The 15,801-nt window shown below is 39.4% G+C and overlaps 1 protein-coding gene across 4 annotated transcripts; it reads right to left on the bottom strand.

The window, feature by feature from the left end:
* Positions 1–481: 481 nt before the first annotated feature.
* LOC130564970 (eukaryotic translation initiation factor 4 gamma 1-like) lies at positions 482–15,025 on the bottom strand. Of its 4 annotated transcripts, none has more exons than XM_057351460.1 (8): positions 14,877–15,025; positions 5,609–5,747; positions 5,443–5,523; positions 4,920–4,952; positions 4,195–4,215; positions 3,617–3,817; positions 3,203–3,287; positions 482–1,399 (listed from the first exon to the last, which is right to left on the bottom strand). In XM_057351460.1, exons 2-8 carry the CDS (start codon positions 5,699–5,701, stop codon positions 1,146–1,148), a joined length of 768 nt encoding a protein of 255 aa, XP_057207443.1. In that variant the 5' UTR covers positions 5,702–5,747; positions 14,877–15,025; the 3' UTR covers positions 482–1,145. The 4 variants fall into 4 exon arrangements, with proteins under 4 accessions (XP_057207443.1, XP_057207444.1, XP_057207445.1 ...); XM_057351461.1 differs by lacking the exon at positions 14,877–15,025 and adding an exon at positions 11,322–11,526; XM_057351462.1 differs by lacking the exon at positions 4,195–4,215.
* Between the last annotated feature and the right edge of the window lie 776 nt (positions 15,026–15,801).

Raw genomic sequence — 15,801 nt, 5'->3', positions numbered from 1 at the left:
TGAAACGGACATATAAACACAAATTATGTCAAAATTCCCATATTAGCAAGTATCTTTGTAAAAATAGTCAATTTCATGAACGTACTGCGTACTGGACGTATGCGTCACAGTATATTAGATCCGTATGTATACTCGCTCTTAAAGGGGCAGCAGCATAATAAAGATCTTTATTAGTAATGTTCATCAAACAACAAAGAACGGGCCCAAAAACACTCACTGATATTAAAGGAATTGTGTACTTCTTATACGAGTTATTCGTAATAATGGAAAAAAGTTGCGTACACTATTTAGTTGTTAAAGATGTGCTTTACATATGGTAAAGTGTTGAAAGATTTTATGTATACACAATAATGATTTCTATACATTCGTAATTCATTTATTAATATATTAAACACGTTTGGATGTAGTTTCAGTTTCTTTTCTCTTGTATGACTTGGTAGCACCAGTGCCTCCTCTCTCAAATGTTAGTCTACAGCCCTGTTCTCTGTCTAGCTGTATTCTTAACTTTATAAAACTGTCATTTTCTATTTCTGTTTCTTTGGCAATGCAGAATACTTTGTCAAGCAAATGTTTACTCTCAAATATAAAACTCAGATGAGGCATGCACGTTACTGATAAGAAAATGATTGAGAAACTTAAATTTGAGATGACTTTTCTCTCTCTTTCACCGTGTCTCTCTCTGAGTTTCTATTCCTCTGAAGCAGACGTCACTGGTCAAAGGTTCGAGCCGTGCAACCCGGCTGTGATCTCTCTGATAACACGAGTAGACCTTCTGTGCGACTCGCACGCTACACACATCATGTGCCGGAGTGACCACATTCACACGTGCACAGAATAATTCTCTCATAATGTGCTAACACAGATGTCTTCCTTTCTTGAGTTCAACACACATCGATCATTTTAAATCAAAACATATTTTCAGTTTATTTCAGTATTAAAACTAAAACGAGAACTAACTTTAAACACAGCTACATGAGATGCCGAGGTTCCTCATTGATGTGTCTTTCTGAACCCTGATGCTTCAAATCTCTGAGCAACAATCTCAACACAACCACTAAATTGAGAGCAACCAACCAAACCAAAGCTGTCACAAATCTACACAAAACACAAGGCAGCACACCGCCACAGACTCGTGTCAAGAGTTACTAGATGATAAAGAAGTGGTGTATTCTCTCATCTGACTGAACACACACGCAACGCACACAAACACGCGCACGCACACACGCACGCACGCACGCACAGTAAGGTGTGCATCCCACCTGCTTGCGTTCCCGTTTGGGCGGAGCTTGCTGCTGTGGAGGAGGCGGGGCTTGCTGCTGCTGTGGAGCTGGGCTCATCAAAACGGGTGCAGGGGGAACAGGGGGCGTGAACTGGGGCTGAGCGGGGTAATACGCTCCAGCTGAAAAACACACACATTCAGAACGAGTCACAACAGATCTTTTTGTTATTTATTTCATAGCAGGGTGCAACTACAACAATGAGTGTTTCTAAAGTATTAATCATAGTGTTACACACACACCTTTCACAAACACACAATCTGTCACAGCCAAATATACAATATAAGTCAAATGTTCGAACACACCTACTATATAAAACATTATAGTAACACAACGAAATCAAATGTTCCGTTTTTCGCAAGCAGTTTTAATGATATCATTTGATTCTATTGCGTAACGTTTTATTAACTTTATTGCTGTAATGAATCGGAGGTTTGCAAGGAAAACCCGTCACCTGCTCATCTGAACGCTTTTAAAACACCGACTGCTTGTTTGGTTTAGTCTCTCCGTATCCGTCTACGCAACCTGACTTATATTACAGAGGGAGCATTGTTGACCGGAGAGAGTCAAGACTAAATATAGTCAAAACCCACAGACCAGAGAGAGAGAGAGAGAGAGAGAGAGAGAGAGAGAGAGAGAGAGAGAGAGAGAGTCTTAACTTAGTAAATAAGAGGCTGTGCTTCACGAGAGACGTTCAGAAACAGAAAATACGCCGAGGAATAAAGACAGACAGACAGACATCAGACTCACGTACCCTCAGATCCTCTGCTGGACCCTCTGTTGCCCATGTTCCTCTCTGAATGCCCGTTTCTCTCCCTCTCTCTCCCCTTCTATCTAACCATCTCTCTCTCTCTCTCGCTGTAAGCTGGCCCGGTCAGTGAATGTGAGAGAGCTCCAGTGGAAACCGGCTGTGCTGGTGCGTGTGTGGAGGGGGCATTGAGACCCAAAAATAACAACCACGTGCGAGACACATCACTTCTACAAACAGTGTGTGTGTGTGTGTGCGCGCGTGTTAAGACTACAGTGAGTAAATAAAGTCACAGAGGAAAGACACTTCTGAGATCTTTGACAGCGCCCTCTAGAGGCTAGTAGACCTCGAACACAAGATAATAAGCGCTTTGCGACAGGATCAGTTTAGGAACAAAGTCCCGGAACAAGTAAAGAAGGCTGTTGCTCGTGAACTCAATTTTCCCTCGGGCTTTCCCCCGATTGCATTCGAATCGACAAAGGGAACGTCATTTAAGCGCATCCGTCAAACAACGTCAAACAAACAAACAACAGAAGTTTGGCCAATCAGCATTTGCCTACGTCACGGGTAGTTATTATCCTGCTGGTTTAGACCCTACCTCGGAGAAGGAGCTAAAGTGTTCCTCCACAAACCTTCTCTGGAAATAAAATTCAGTCCGGTTCCTGCTGTGCGAACGCAACAAAAAGCGGGCGCATCCGGCAAATCGTCCCGGAAACTATGAAACCGTTCCTGCAAAAGCCCCATATATAAACCATTGCTGATCTGAAAATAACGGAAACCCTGTCAATTCCAAAGAAATAATGACTAAAAAGAACTAACAAGAACACATGAACAAACAAAAGAATGAACACACAAATGAAAAAGAATGCAAGAAAAAAGAGAGAGGACAAAAGAAAGAAGAACAGAATGAATGAACGAAAAGAACGAACAAACAAACAAAAACGAATGAAAAAAGCTGTGATTTAACGGCAGGTGATCTGAACGTTTTTTTGAATCTCACATCACTTTCATTTCAGATGATATAAAGATTCAGATGATGAGTTTTCACTCTTACGAATAATTTGAATTGATTTTTTTACAAAAATAAAAGAAAGACAAACACAGAGATGAGAAGCAGAAGATTTGAACACGCACGCACGCATGCACACACACACCTGCTGCTGCTGTTCATACATACCATAATCACCCGGACTGGTACCAGGGTAAAAACCAGGAGAACCAGCCACCTGATACTGCGGAGGGGTCACGTAAGAGGGGCGGTACTGAGAGACAAAGAGAGAGAGAGAGAGACTGAAAACTGCTGTATTTTACTGCACTGACACGCACACACGCACAATAACATGTGAGAGTAACACAAGCCCTGTTTCATTCTGATAGTCAGCTGGTCAGTTTACAGTTTAAAGGAGGGTGGGGGGGGCAGCAAAATCAATACACCGATGTGTGTGTGTGAAAAACACGCTGACAAATGTTAATGATGTGTACGTAATTTTAAAACAATAACACACACAGTAGAGTGTCAGACCAGAGTTTTTGTTGGAGGGTGTGTGAATTGATTTTTAAATGATTTGTAGGAACATGATGTCGGACTTACCTGGCCGGGTATGTAGAAGGCAGTGCCTTGCGAGTTTGGGAAGCTGATTGATTGCTGGGGGATCATCATCATTTGGGAGGGGCCAGGCTGGAATACATGAGCGGGGCGTGGTCCGTGTGGAGGGGGAATTGGGTGAGGGGCGGGGCTTGACTGAACACGCCCAGAATTGGTAGGTAAAGTGGGCCGACTGGCATAGTACGGCTGAAAAAAAACAATGAGATGCTCAATTGAAAAAAATATTTACTGCAATGACGGTATATAATGTGACAAAAACATTTTCTTGTATAACATGTTTGTTTGTATATTTAAATGCGTCTTCATTGATATTGTATATCTTTACTGTGTTAACAATTCAACTATGTCTGTGAAATGTGTCATGATTGAAGTTGTATTGGCAGTAGAAGAAGTGACAAGTCGTTTATATTTTTCATCAACACTGGGGATGTGTGACAATTTTCAAAGTTGAATCATTTGTGAGATGCTAAACTCCGGCGAGACACGGCGGACAGAAAAATCCATCTGATGCATGTTAAGAGCTCAACAAACCAAATGAAGTTCCACAAACACAGAAGCATTACCTGCAGCGACCTGAATCCACCCTTCAGCAGCACAAACACACACAAACACACACAGCAGAAGAGCGAGAGAAATGAAGAGTGTGTTATCCATCAGCACGCAGAGTCAGAGAAACACAGCAGCATGCAAACAAACAAAGCACTTAAACACTATGTGTGGGTTTAGTTATCTGGTTGTTTTGTGTGTTTGTGTATACAGGCAAGCGTGTGTGTGTGTGTTTGTATCTGTATCTTTGCGAGTGTGTATGTTTGTTTGTGTGTGTTTGCGTATACGTGTGTCTGTGTTTATCTGTATCTTTGCGAGCATGTGTGTGTGTTTGTATCTGTATCTTTGCGAGTGTGTATGTTTGTTTGTGTGTGTTTGCGTATACGTGTGTCTGTGTTTATCTGTATCTTTGCGAGCATGTGTGTGTGTTTGTATCTGTATCTCTGTGAGTGTGTATGTTTGTGTGTGTGTTTGTATCTTCGCGAGTGTGTGTGTGTGTGTTTGTGTATAAGTGTGTGTGTTTATCTGTTTCTTTGTGTGTGCGTTTGCATCTTTGAGAGTGTGTGTGTGTGTGTGTGTGTGTGTGTGTGTGTGTGTTTAAAGTGAGCGTGTGTGTTATAAATGTGAGTGAGTGTGTGTATGTATGTAGCTGTTTGTTTGTAAGTGAGTGTGTACGTTATAAGTGTGAGTGAGTGTACATACATTTGTGTGCACATTTGAATGTGTGTGTGTGTGTTAGTACCTGTTGTGGTAAAGCTCTAGGACCTGAGGCAAACTAGAAAGAGAAAGCCAGACACACAGGTCAAAGGTCAACACACAAAAGCAATAACAGCCATAAAAGCAGTAAAGAGATTTTCCCAGAAGCACCTCAGTCACACAAATCACACACATCATCCTCTACACAACTCAGAAATGTGAGCTTCAGAAGCTCTTGAATGAAAACCTGATCTTACACTGAAACAGATTGTATATTTATTGTATGTGCACAATGTGTATTATGTATATTACATTATTTATTGCATATGTATATTTAGATTTTAACACTTAACCTCGTCCTTCCTAACATGCACCGCCTCCTCTGAAAAGACTTTAGTTGGACAGACGACCCACAAGAACTAACAACACAACAGCGGGGTTTTCTAGGTAAAAACTCTACACATAAATAAACTCTACACAAAAAAAACATGATCAAACCTTCAACTTTGTAAGTCAGGTCTATTATATTCCATGTAAAACACTGACGTTAAAGTGTGTTGCTTACGCACCTGTCGGGATTGGGCGGAGGGGTTCATTTGTGGTGGAGGGGTGCCGAAAACAACTGAAGGTGGAGCAGAAGGAAAACTGGGCTACAGAGAGGACACATGAAGAGTATTAAAAAAACATGTATAAAGATACAAGAGTCATGAGGTGACAGGCGTGTGTGTGTGTTACCTGGGACAGGCCCGGGGAGGGTGTTGGGAGCGGGACGGAGGGGTGGGGCGGGGCGGATGGGGGTCCAGACAGAGGCTGAGGTGCCTTATTCATTTCACCCGAAACATCTGCATTGAGACGCAGCACCTACTGACAAAACCTAAAAGAGAGAGATGTTAATGATAAATCATTTTTGTTCTGCAGTAACGTGACATTTATAAGTGAACCCTAACTTGAATGAGCAATTATAATGGCTGACTTAATCATCGTTACGTTTGAGTTTGAATTTAAAGCACATGTACATACACACGTGTGATGATGACATCACTCACATCGACTCATCTGAAAGAGTGCGAGTCACGGTTATACAATAACGCTCAAAACTTTCACTATACATCATTCTTTAAAACTTTGCATTGCAAATGTGCATTTGTGATATTTTGATAATCGTGATATATCAGTCCTGGTACGTCGTGATTTTGTGTTAAATCTCTCTCAACTGCCCAAAACCATTATACTTCACATTTTCAGTTACACGAGGCTCAAAATACAGAAATAATGTTGTTTTATTGTGTCATGTGACTGACTGAATATTACGACAGGGTTTTTCAAGCCCAAAATGAGGTGCCATCCTTATCTTGTACCCACACGCACGTGTAGGCCTACTGTACCTTTAAGTGGCTTAACCAAACACTTAACATATTAAAACATTCAAATTAGGTGAAAATAACAAATATTAAGTTATATAAAAACATTACGTTTATTCAACCAAACAGAAATCAGGCATGTGATCAGCCAAGGACAAAAAAAGAAGGAAGACCGCAGGCACCCTCGCCCAACCCCAATCGCCCCCAATAATAGTCTTTAATGTTACTAATTAAATGTTACGTGATTAAAAACACGCAACTGTTTGCCAAAAATAGATCTTTTTCACTTAGCAACACAAAAACAAACTATTATAATTACCAAATTCTGACTGCCAATTTTGGAAATATCAGTTCAAATGTTTATTAGTTTAACAGTCACCTAAACAATATTTAATAAAATAGGTTGATGGTTTGTGCAAATATCTTATGCTAATGTTAAATAAGATGGCATTTACAAATGGCACCCTTGAGTAGTTTATATGAAGCCTACTTTTAATTTTATTGTAATCAGCAATAATTAATTAAACAATAATTGAACACAAAAAGTAAAGAATACTGTGGCCTCAAGAGACTTCCATACACAGCGTTTGTCCGCATTAATCAACAGGTTTTGCAAATGCAGCGTGTTGCGGCTTTAGTTAATTGAAATGTATGCTTTCAGTAGAGACTTCAACGAGTTTATATTAGACAGTGACTAGATCGGCCATTTGTATAGTTTCAAGCCATCAAATCGCGGAATGGCCTATTTTAGTCTCTGTATATAGATCATGTTTTAATGTTAAATCATATCACATAGACGTCTCAACTTCCAGACTCGGGATCTTCTGTATACGTTACAAAGCGCTGTTCAGGATCCACTTAATTAAAAATGACACCACACACGTTTTTGAGTACCAAAACAGCTGTGTTTGGCTTCTAATAGTCTATTTGGACTCTCTGGAAACATAATGATAACTCCCAAAATGATGTTATTCTGAATGAAGCGGTCGCTCTGCATTTATAACAAACGTGTGCATGACATATAGAGCGTAGAAAGGATCCTGTTGGCCAGCTGTATGATTACCACGCGCACATCCCCAAACCCCCGCCACGAATGAAAATAAATCGAATTTATGCAATTTACGCGAGTGATCCCAGCAAGGTAAAAAAATACGGAAATCCGTATTTATATGGAAAAATCACATCCCTGAGAAATGTTTTTAAATCAAATAAAGTAAGTAACTTTTCAGCCAACTAAATTAACTAATTAGTAGTTACTAAATGTGCTGAGCTTTGAACGATTCACTGATCTTTTTATATTCGCTAGTGACTGAAAAGTTTCAAGAGTTCAAACGAAACGGTTCAAATGAGTCATTTGTTTGCGAGTCGTTCTGATCGCAATGTGTGTTCATTCTAGCGAACTCACTGTGTACACTAGCAAGACGCTGATTCAATGAGACAACTGCACAGCTTAAAACATTATACAATAATGTATGCCACGATTGGATGCAAAACGAACAATGTTCACCTTAAAAACTGTGAAACACAGCTCCTATTAGCTTTTGTTCTGCAACTCTTCAGAGCCTCACTGGGCTGGTAACGAAACAGCACCCCCTTAGTGGCGTAATGTCGCAACTGCAGTTACAAATGACGGTATGTTGACAGAATGACAGTGTTTGGCGAGGCGGCACAATTTTTTTTCTATGCAGTGAAAACCCTGTTTCTAAACTTTCTATAACAATCTGAAGTTAAACAAACACAATAAGACGTGCGCTAAATAAGAAATAAATTCTCAAACTGATGATTTCAGGGTTTAAAGAGGTCACAGTTTTGCCGAACACAGAACACCATTAGCTCATTTTCTGTTATTTATTCCAGATGTCTGACAATAGTCTGAATCTGTGATCGATCTGTAAAAGACAAACTGAAGATTCTCAGACTTATTTTACCGAGGGGGTTTATGACAGACAGCTCTCTCTTTTCAAGAGCCAAATAATGAGTCAAACACACACACAACCTGTGCTATGAAGTTAAGCAGAAACATCACATAAGTCGTAATTTGCTGACTACACACAACAGGTCATAAAACATCTAAATATCTAATACTATGATGCCCGGTTTCACAGACAAGGCTTAGCTTAAAGGCGCAGTTCTTGATTAACAGCGGCCAATAGCGTTGTATTATAGATTTGCCACGAATAGCTCAGTCCAAACACGACGGTGGCCACCACAGTACAAAAAGATGTGGTTCTCAGGTTGACGCAGGGAAGAGATTTTGCGGGCATTAGAAGGACTGTAGAAAGAGCTTTGTCTTATGTATTACATAAAATAAAAGGTCTGTGGATTTTAAGTTTAAAAGAAGGATAAAAGTCAGGCAGGAGCTAGGACCTGTGTTAATATTATAAAGACTTTACAGCAGAGACACGTTAGGACTGAGGCTTTTAGCAGATATGTACTCACAGATATCTATGGAGATACTTTCCAGCAGAGAGAAAGATCGTCTAAAAATCACCTCCGAGGAGGTTGCTTTGATTCGGATCAGTATGTGAGTAACATACTAACATACCAAGATATGTTGTTGTTGTAATATTAGCTGTGTGACGGAGCAGTTTTGAGCATCATTGTTTATCTGGAACCGCTTTAATATTGTACTCGTCCAGATACTTGAGAGAGAGCGCGTTGGAGCTGAAACTGGACAGCGAGCAAGAGCGCGTTTTACTCTTTTACTCAATGATGAATAAACTTTCAGTTAATCCGCAGGTCACATGCGTTCCGCACCGGAGAGCACGATCCGTACGGATCATCCTGCGATCCATTTCACCACGATACCGCAGCGGAGAGGAAGAGGAAACGCAAGTTGTAGAGTTGTTTGTCCGTTTAGGGCTGCTGTACAAAACATGGCGGCGAATTCAATGTGTGTAGGGCCGCTCTGTATGTAGATATAAACCGCTTATTCTACGGTATTACAAACATAATGGTTCATTACGTAAGGTCTTTATACACCTCTGAAGAAATAGTTTTGTATATTATATTGTATTTCTGTCAGTAGATCCTCCTAAAAATGCCGTATTGTTCCTTTAAGCCAGGACTATGCCTTAGTTAAATTAGCATATTTAAGTTGCTTTTATTAAAATGCTTTCGATAAAAACATTACTGGTGTGCATGTTGAGACAAAACAATATTTAAAGATATGTCAGGGCAATTTATTTTCAGTTAAGACAGCTCAAACTTTCATTTTAGTCTGGGACTAGTCCTAAGCCTTGTCTGTGAAACCGGGCATGAGTGTTCACTTATTATTATATATGAGCTTTATATATTTATTTATGAGTCATCTGAAACACTCAGCACTCCAAAAGACATCTCGGTAAAAATGAGAAAGGCCGTTGAAAATCAGGTGAAGAAATGCCCCAGTCACATTTCACTCCAAAACTAAAATAAATAATACAAATAAAAACTATTAGGACACTTGAGATTTCTTGGTATGGGGAGATTATTTCATATCAGCTGAGAACAGAATTCCCATTACTGCAATTCATTAATTTACTACCGTATTAATAGTTTAAAAGTTTTTTAGTATTAAAATCAATAAAAGCAAAGCATTTTTATTAAAGGCAGCGCAATTAATGCTACCATAATATAAAAATGTATGTGAGAAAAGATGTTTGTGCATTTTAAAAATACAGTAATGAAGGTAAAAGACATTTTAGAATTTCAATCTAAGATGAGACAAAATGCAACACGTAATAAAAAAGAACCTTCATTTTATTTCCTTGTCATTTTAGACTCAAAGTGATAGTTCACCCAAAAATGAAAATTCTGTCATCATTTATTCACTCTCTTTTCATTTTTTCTGCAGAACAAAAAAAGATATTGTGAAGAAAGTTGGTAACCAAACATGATCAGTGGCAGCCATTCACTTGCATTGGTTTTGTGTCAACACTATAGAAGTCAATGGGTGCCACTGTGCCAACTTTCTTCACAATATCTTCTTTTGTGTTCTGTGGAAGAAAGAAACTCATACAGGTTTGAAATGACACAAGGGCATGTAAATGATGACAGAATTTTCATTTTTGGGTGAACTATCACTTTAAATGTGACATGTACACCTCTCATCATGTGATTCAACAAATAGATTCAAGAGTGTCTGAAAACAACACACATACACCGATGAACACATACAGCCTGTTTGCATCAGTTAAACACACACACACACACACACACACACACACACACACACACACACACACACACACACACACACACACACACACACACACACACACACGTCCTTTGAGAGCTTGAACGCTCATACATTGGATACAGAACTGCAGCGTGAGGCAGGTTCCAGAAATGCATGGATGACTAATGCTTCACACACACACACACTCTCAGTGTACCACAGTACGGCTTTAACTGTGAACTTTGACCCTGAAGATTCACACGAACCAGAAAGACACAGCTTTTTACATAATATTTGTAAAAGACACATCAGTGCATTCTTAAAGGAGATGCTACAAACTCAAGACATGAGAGTTACACATGTGACACGTCTGCTGCATGTGTTCATGTGATCAGCAGAGCTTGACACTCAAATTCTAAATAAATCAAACACACACACACACACACACACACAGTATTCGTATGTCCACGAACAACATAAAAATAACACAGTACAGTAACACACACTGAATGCGTACTCATGTAACACGATGTCAGCATGGACATGAGTGCACAACAACACACGAATGCAGCTTCATATTCATACACTTCACATGAAACTTGCAGGCACGCGCACACACACGCCTTACACCCACTCTCTCTCTCTCTCTCTCTCTCTCTCTCTCTCTCACACACACACCGCATATATAATACATACAACCACCCTCACACACACACACACACACACACGCACACGCACACGCACACGCACACACACACACACACACAACTGCACTATTGTTCATGTCTCAAGGCCAGATTGAGTAACTCAATTTGCTGCGTTGTTGTACACGTAATGCACGAACATGAACACACACACTCGCATACAAACACACGCGCGCGTATATAAACGCCGTCGTTACACAAAGACACACAATGCGGCTCGTTACCGTGTGTCTCTTTCAGTCTTTCGCTCTCGGTGTGTCTCACTGTCCGGTAACGCGAGACGTGCAGCGGGTCGCCATATTCGTTCGCGCGTGCGCCCACAGAAACAAACCACGTGGGTCACGCGCACAGACGCAGGCGCAGCAGGCACGCGCTCCCGCACACGTGCGCCCTGCGCCGGTATTGTGCCGTATTTTGACCCCCTCCGGATTATGACTCCCTTCATTGACACAACCGCGTGATTTGCTAATCCTAACGTTAGCGGGGAATGCAGGGGGGTCATAATTCGGCAGGAGTCATTTTTCGGCACCGGCGGATTGGATTGGATTCAACTACCTCCCACAGTAGTTTCGTTTCACCGGATTTAATTGTGCTTCAAGAATACACATTATGGGGCGGTTTCCCGCACAGGGAATAGTTTAAACCGAGACTAAGCCTTAGTTAAATTAAGATATTCAAGTCGTTTTAAAACATGCCATAGAAAAACATTAGCCTTCTGGTGTGCATCTCGAGACAAAACTAAAATATTTTAAGATATGTCAGTGTGAGTTGATTTTGACTAAAACACATCTAACATTTAAATTAGTCTGGGACTAGTCTTAAAGTGATGCAAATTCTGTCATCGTTTACTCACCCTATTGTCATTTCAAACCTGTATGACCTTTTCTTGCGCAGAACACAAAAGAAGATATTTTGAAGAAAGTTGGTAACTGAACAGCACTGGAACCCATTCACTTCTACTGTATGGAATGGACACAAAACCAATGCAAGTGAATGAGTGCCAGTTACCAACATTCTTTAAAATATCTTTTGTGTTTTGCGGAAGAAAAAAAGTCATACAGGTTTGAAATGACAAGAGGGTGAGTGAACGATGACAGAATTTGCATTTTTGGGTGAACTATCACTTTAAGCCCTGTCTGGGAAACCGACCCCTATAGGACATAAACACCCGATATTAATTTGAATAAAGATTTAAATCGATGACGGGGAACAAAACACTGCAAAATTTTCTGCATTAAAATATATATTGCACATTAATGTAATAAATAAAATTAATAAGAAAAAAACAAAGAGATTATAAGTTAATATAATTAAAACAACTTTTAAACCTAATTAACCTGATATTTAATATAGCTACTAAGAAGTCAATTTAATATTAACATAAAAGTAAATATGAATAGTTAAAATAAAAATGTCTTTGTTGATACTTACTTGATTGCGTGCAAATGTAAACGTTCCCGCAGGTCATGCGCTTATGATAAGGGGTTGCAGGCTGAAGCTGTTAATAGCTATAATTGTGTAAGTTTAAGAAATCCCCTTTTTGCTTTTATGTGAATATGTTTGCTTTAATGGTATTATAAATACATATAAACACTGACAAAAGTCATATTTAGGAGATCAATGCATTCTAAACTTTCACTATGCGTTTTATGGACCAACGAGTTCTGTGTGACATCCTTCTGCACCTCAACTTCTCATCAAATTCCAGAATGTGAAGTAACTAAACACTATTGGCTATTTTAAAGGTGGAGCTACTCAATATGCCCCTCCCTACAACCATATAACATGCTATGTCATGTAGTTAAAAGTATAAAATTATGCAGACGGGCAGCCGCATTTTGAACCAGCTGAAGTCTATGTAGAGTGCGCTAAACACAAACAAATGGGAAAGCACTTCCATCTGAAATTATTATTAGTGAGAACATGTTATACATATTTGTGAGCATCCTCACAACTCAGTTCATCTTCTCTGTTCATGGTTTGGGACACCAGCAGCCCATAATAAAGCGAATTACAATAATCAAGCCGCGAGGAAATGAAGGCACGGATCACAGTCTCAAAGCTCTTCCTTCTCAGGAGAGCTTTCACCTTTGCCAATCTTCGGAGATGATAAAACCGGAGCTCACAGTGGCATTGATTTGCCTATCCAACTTTAGACCACTGTCAAATATAAAAACCCAAGTTCTTGGCGGCATGGACACAGTATGGGATGATAGCGCCAGTGAACAGTACTTAAGTCAGTTTTATCTTTGGGTGACTCTTAATAAAACAATTTGTGTTTTGTCTTCATTCAGATGTAAAAAATAGTCTCTGAGCCAAGTTTTCAATTCCAGGAGAGGCACATAATTGTTTTACTGCAAAATATATACCAAATCTCCTTAAAATCGATCCAATTGGTAGCATGTATAGTGAGAACAGTAGCGGGGCCAGGGTAAAACCCTGGGGGACCCCACATGCAGAGTGCGCTACTGAGGAGGAGTGCTTGCCAATAGTAACTACGAATTTATGAAAAGACTGAAACCAGGTTAGTACGGTGCCTCTAATACCAATGCAGTGCTCCAACCGAGACAGCAAAATACGACAAAGATCGAAAGCTGAGCTGAGATCTAAAAGTACTAGAGCCATAATAAAGTAACTAAATCTTTAAACTTGAAATAATTTTAATATGCTTTTGTGTTTTTTGCATTCCCTGTCAACATTATATTTTTAATTCTTTGCTTAAAAGGATAATGCTGAAAGTAATTTCAGTGAGGTGGTAAAACACATAAAACCATGCGTCAGTGACTTGACACACACACACACACACACTCATATTTAGACAGTTCGTTTTTCTGATGTAATGTAGATCAGTGAAACATTAATCTATGTCCCAAACCATGAACAGAGAAGATAAACTGAGTTGTGAGGATGCTCACAAATATAACATGTTCTCACTAATAATAATTTCAGATGACAGTGCTTTCCCATTGGTTTAGGTGGTTGGCACTCTCTAGCATCCCTGAGGAATATCAAAATCAAAGCAGACTATCAGGGGTCAGAACAGATGTTTCGGGTTCTTATGGAGCTCAGGACAGTGCTGTTTATCTGAGCTCATTTCAACTCCTTTTGTGTGATTTACAACTACATTTTTCCAAAGAATACCAGGATGCTTTATGTGTTTGGTTTGTTCATGTCTCGCTCTGCCCATAGTCTGATTTGTTTTTTTTCTCAGTTTATAATCTCTGCACAACTGCTCAAGACTAAATCTTGACATACACATCAGAATTGTTTATCAATCTGCACAAAGATATTCTGTAGCGTAATTCCAGTGAAAACATTCACAGCACCTGCTCATGGAATGAATCCAGAACCAAACAAAGCAAATGACATCATGCCTGTTAAATGACAAACTAGAAAGCCTTTACTAAACCTAAACATACATTTTACATCACAATAACAGCATTAACAACACGTCACGTGTATGGTAAAGCATAATAATGTGAGTGTGTGAAGCTGTCCTGCTGAGTCACACGATAAAACAAATGAGTTACAATTCCTCTCCAAATAATAATCATTGTGTTTAGTCTAAAGTGTTAACAGGTTAAATACACCATATTGTAAATCGTTTTCTAAACATAAACATCACACAAACATATGTTAAATGTTATCAGACACAAGTATAAACAGACATTTATACATACATACACACACGCGCGCGCACACACAGTCAGTCAGCCACAGTCACGCGCGTGTGAAGCCGGTAACGTAACGTTAGCGTCTAGCGCGCGGTCGTTTCTTACCTGACAGGAGTATATCAATCTGCTTCGGTACCGCTCCGGATCTGTACCGGATCAATTTATTATTACCAAACCGTAAAGGAGGCAGAAAGAGACGCAGAACCGCCTGGACCGGACGGAACCATTTCCGGCGGAAACCGGCGACCGGGAACTTCCGGATCGGTGGGAATCCCGACCACGTGACCGCAGAAGCGACGTGAGGTCAGCGCTCAAATAATTAATAATAATAAAGCGTGACTGTCCTGAAACAACTTCGTGTTCTTTTGAGGAATCATCTATGATAAAAAAGGGATCGGTTCAAGCTTTAATTTAATTGCATTAACACCGAAGTTTAATTGATATTTAGCAGCATTCTGATTGGTTAAGGCCCTGACTGGATCGCAGAGGCGAGGCCTTCATTACGTTCCAACGAACGTCAAAAACAAATTAAAAATTAATTTATTACTAATGATTAAAAGAATATCTTTCTTAAACACTTTCTTTTTCAGTAGATTTATACGTGTATAAGCATTGTTCCTGAAAGCTGACGAATATTTCTATTCGGTACCGTATCGAAGCCATTCTTATTCACATTTTTCATTCATTTTAGAGTGAAGAACGTCACACAAAAAAATACTTTAGCACATACTTCAGTGTTTACTATAGTAAACTAGTATATTAGTATTGCTACACTTTGTTAATGAAAACTACTAGCATTACATTTAGTGAAAAACGTAGTTTACCATAGTAAGATTTATAAGCACAATGAATTTATCTACAATTTACCATAGTGAAGTATACTAGTTGTTTCATGTGGAAATTGTGTTAAAACATCATTTTGATTTTTTTCTTGAAAAGCTTTGGCAAACTTAAAGTCATGTTTGTATCACGTGTAATTTTGTGATATTGTATCAAACAGGAAAATAAAAATATATAGGAAACGATAACA

Source organism: Triplophysa rosa, linkage group LG14 (assembly GCF_024868665.1).
Source record: "Triplophysa rosa linkage group LG14, Trosa_1v2, whole genome shotgun sequence".
NCBI classification, from domain to species: Eukaryota; Metazoa; Chordata; class Actinopteri; order Cypriniformes; family Nemacheilidae; genus Triplophysa; species Triplophysa rosa.
The sequence above is the reverse complement of the archived record's forward strand: the minus strand, read 5'-3'. Positions and strand labels throughout refer to the sequence as shown.

Excerpts from the sequence above, each read along its gene's own strand:
- LOC130564970 (XM_057351460.1), bottom strand. The coding sequence starts at position 5,701 with ATGAATAAGGCACCTCAGCCTCTGTCTGGACCCCCATCCGCCCCGCCC. Across the intron at positions 5,524-5,608 it reads CCTCCCCGGGCCTGTCCCAG|CCCAGTTTTCCTTCTGCTCC; the intron begins GTAACACACACA and ends TCCTCTCTGTAG. Across the intron at positions 4,953-5,442 it reads CCTCCGCCCAATCCCGACAG|TTTGCCTCAGGTCCTAGAGC; the intron begins GTGCGTAAGCAA and ends TTCTCTTTCTAG.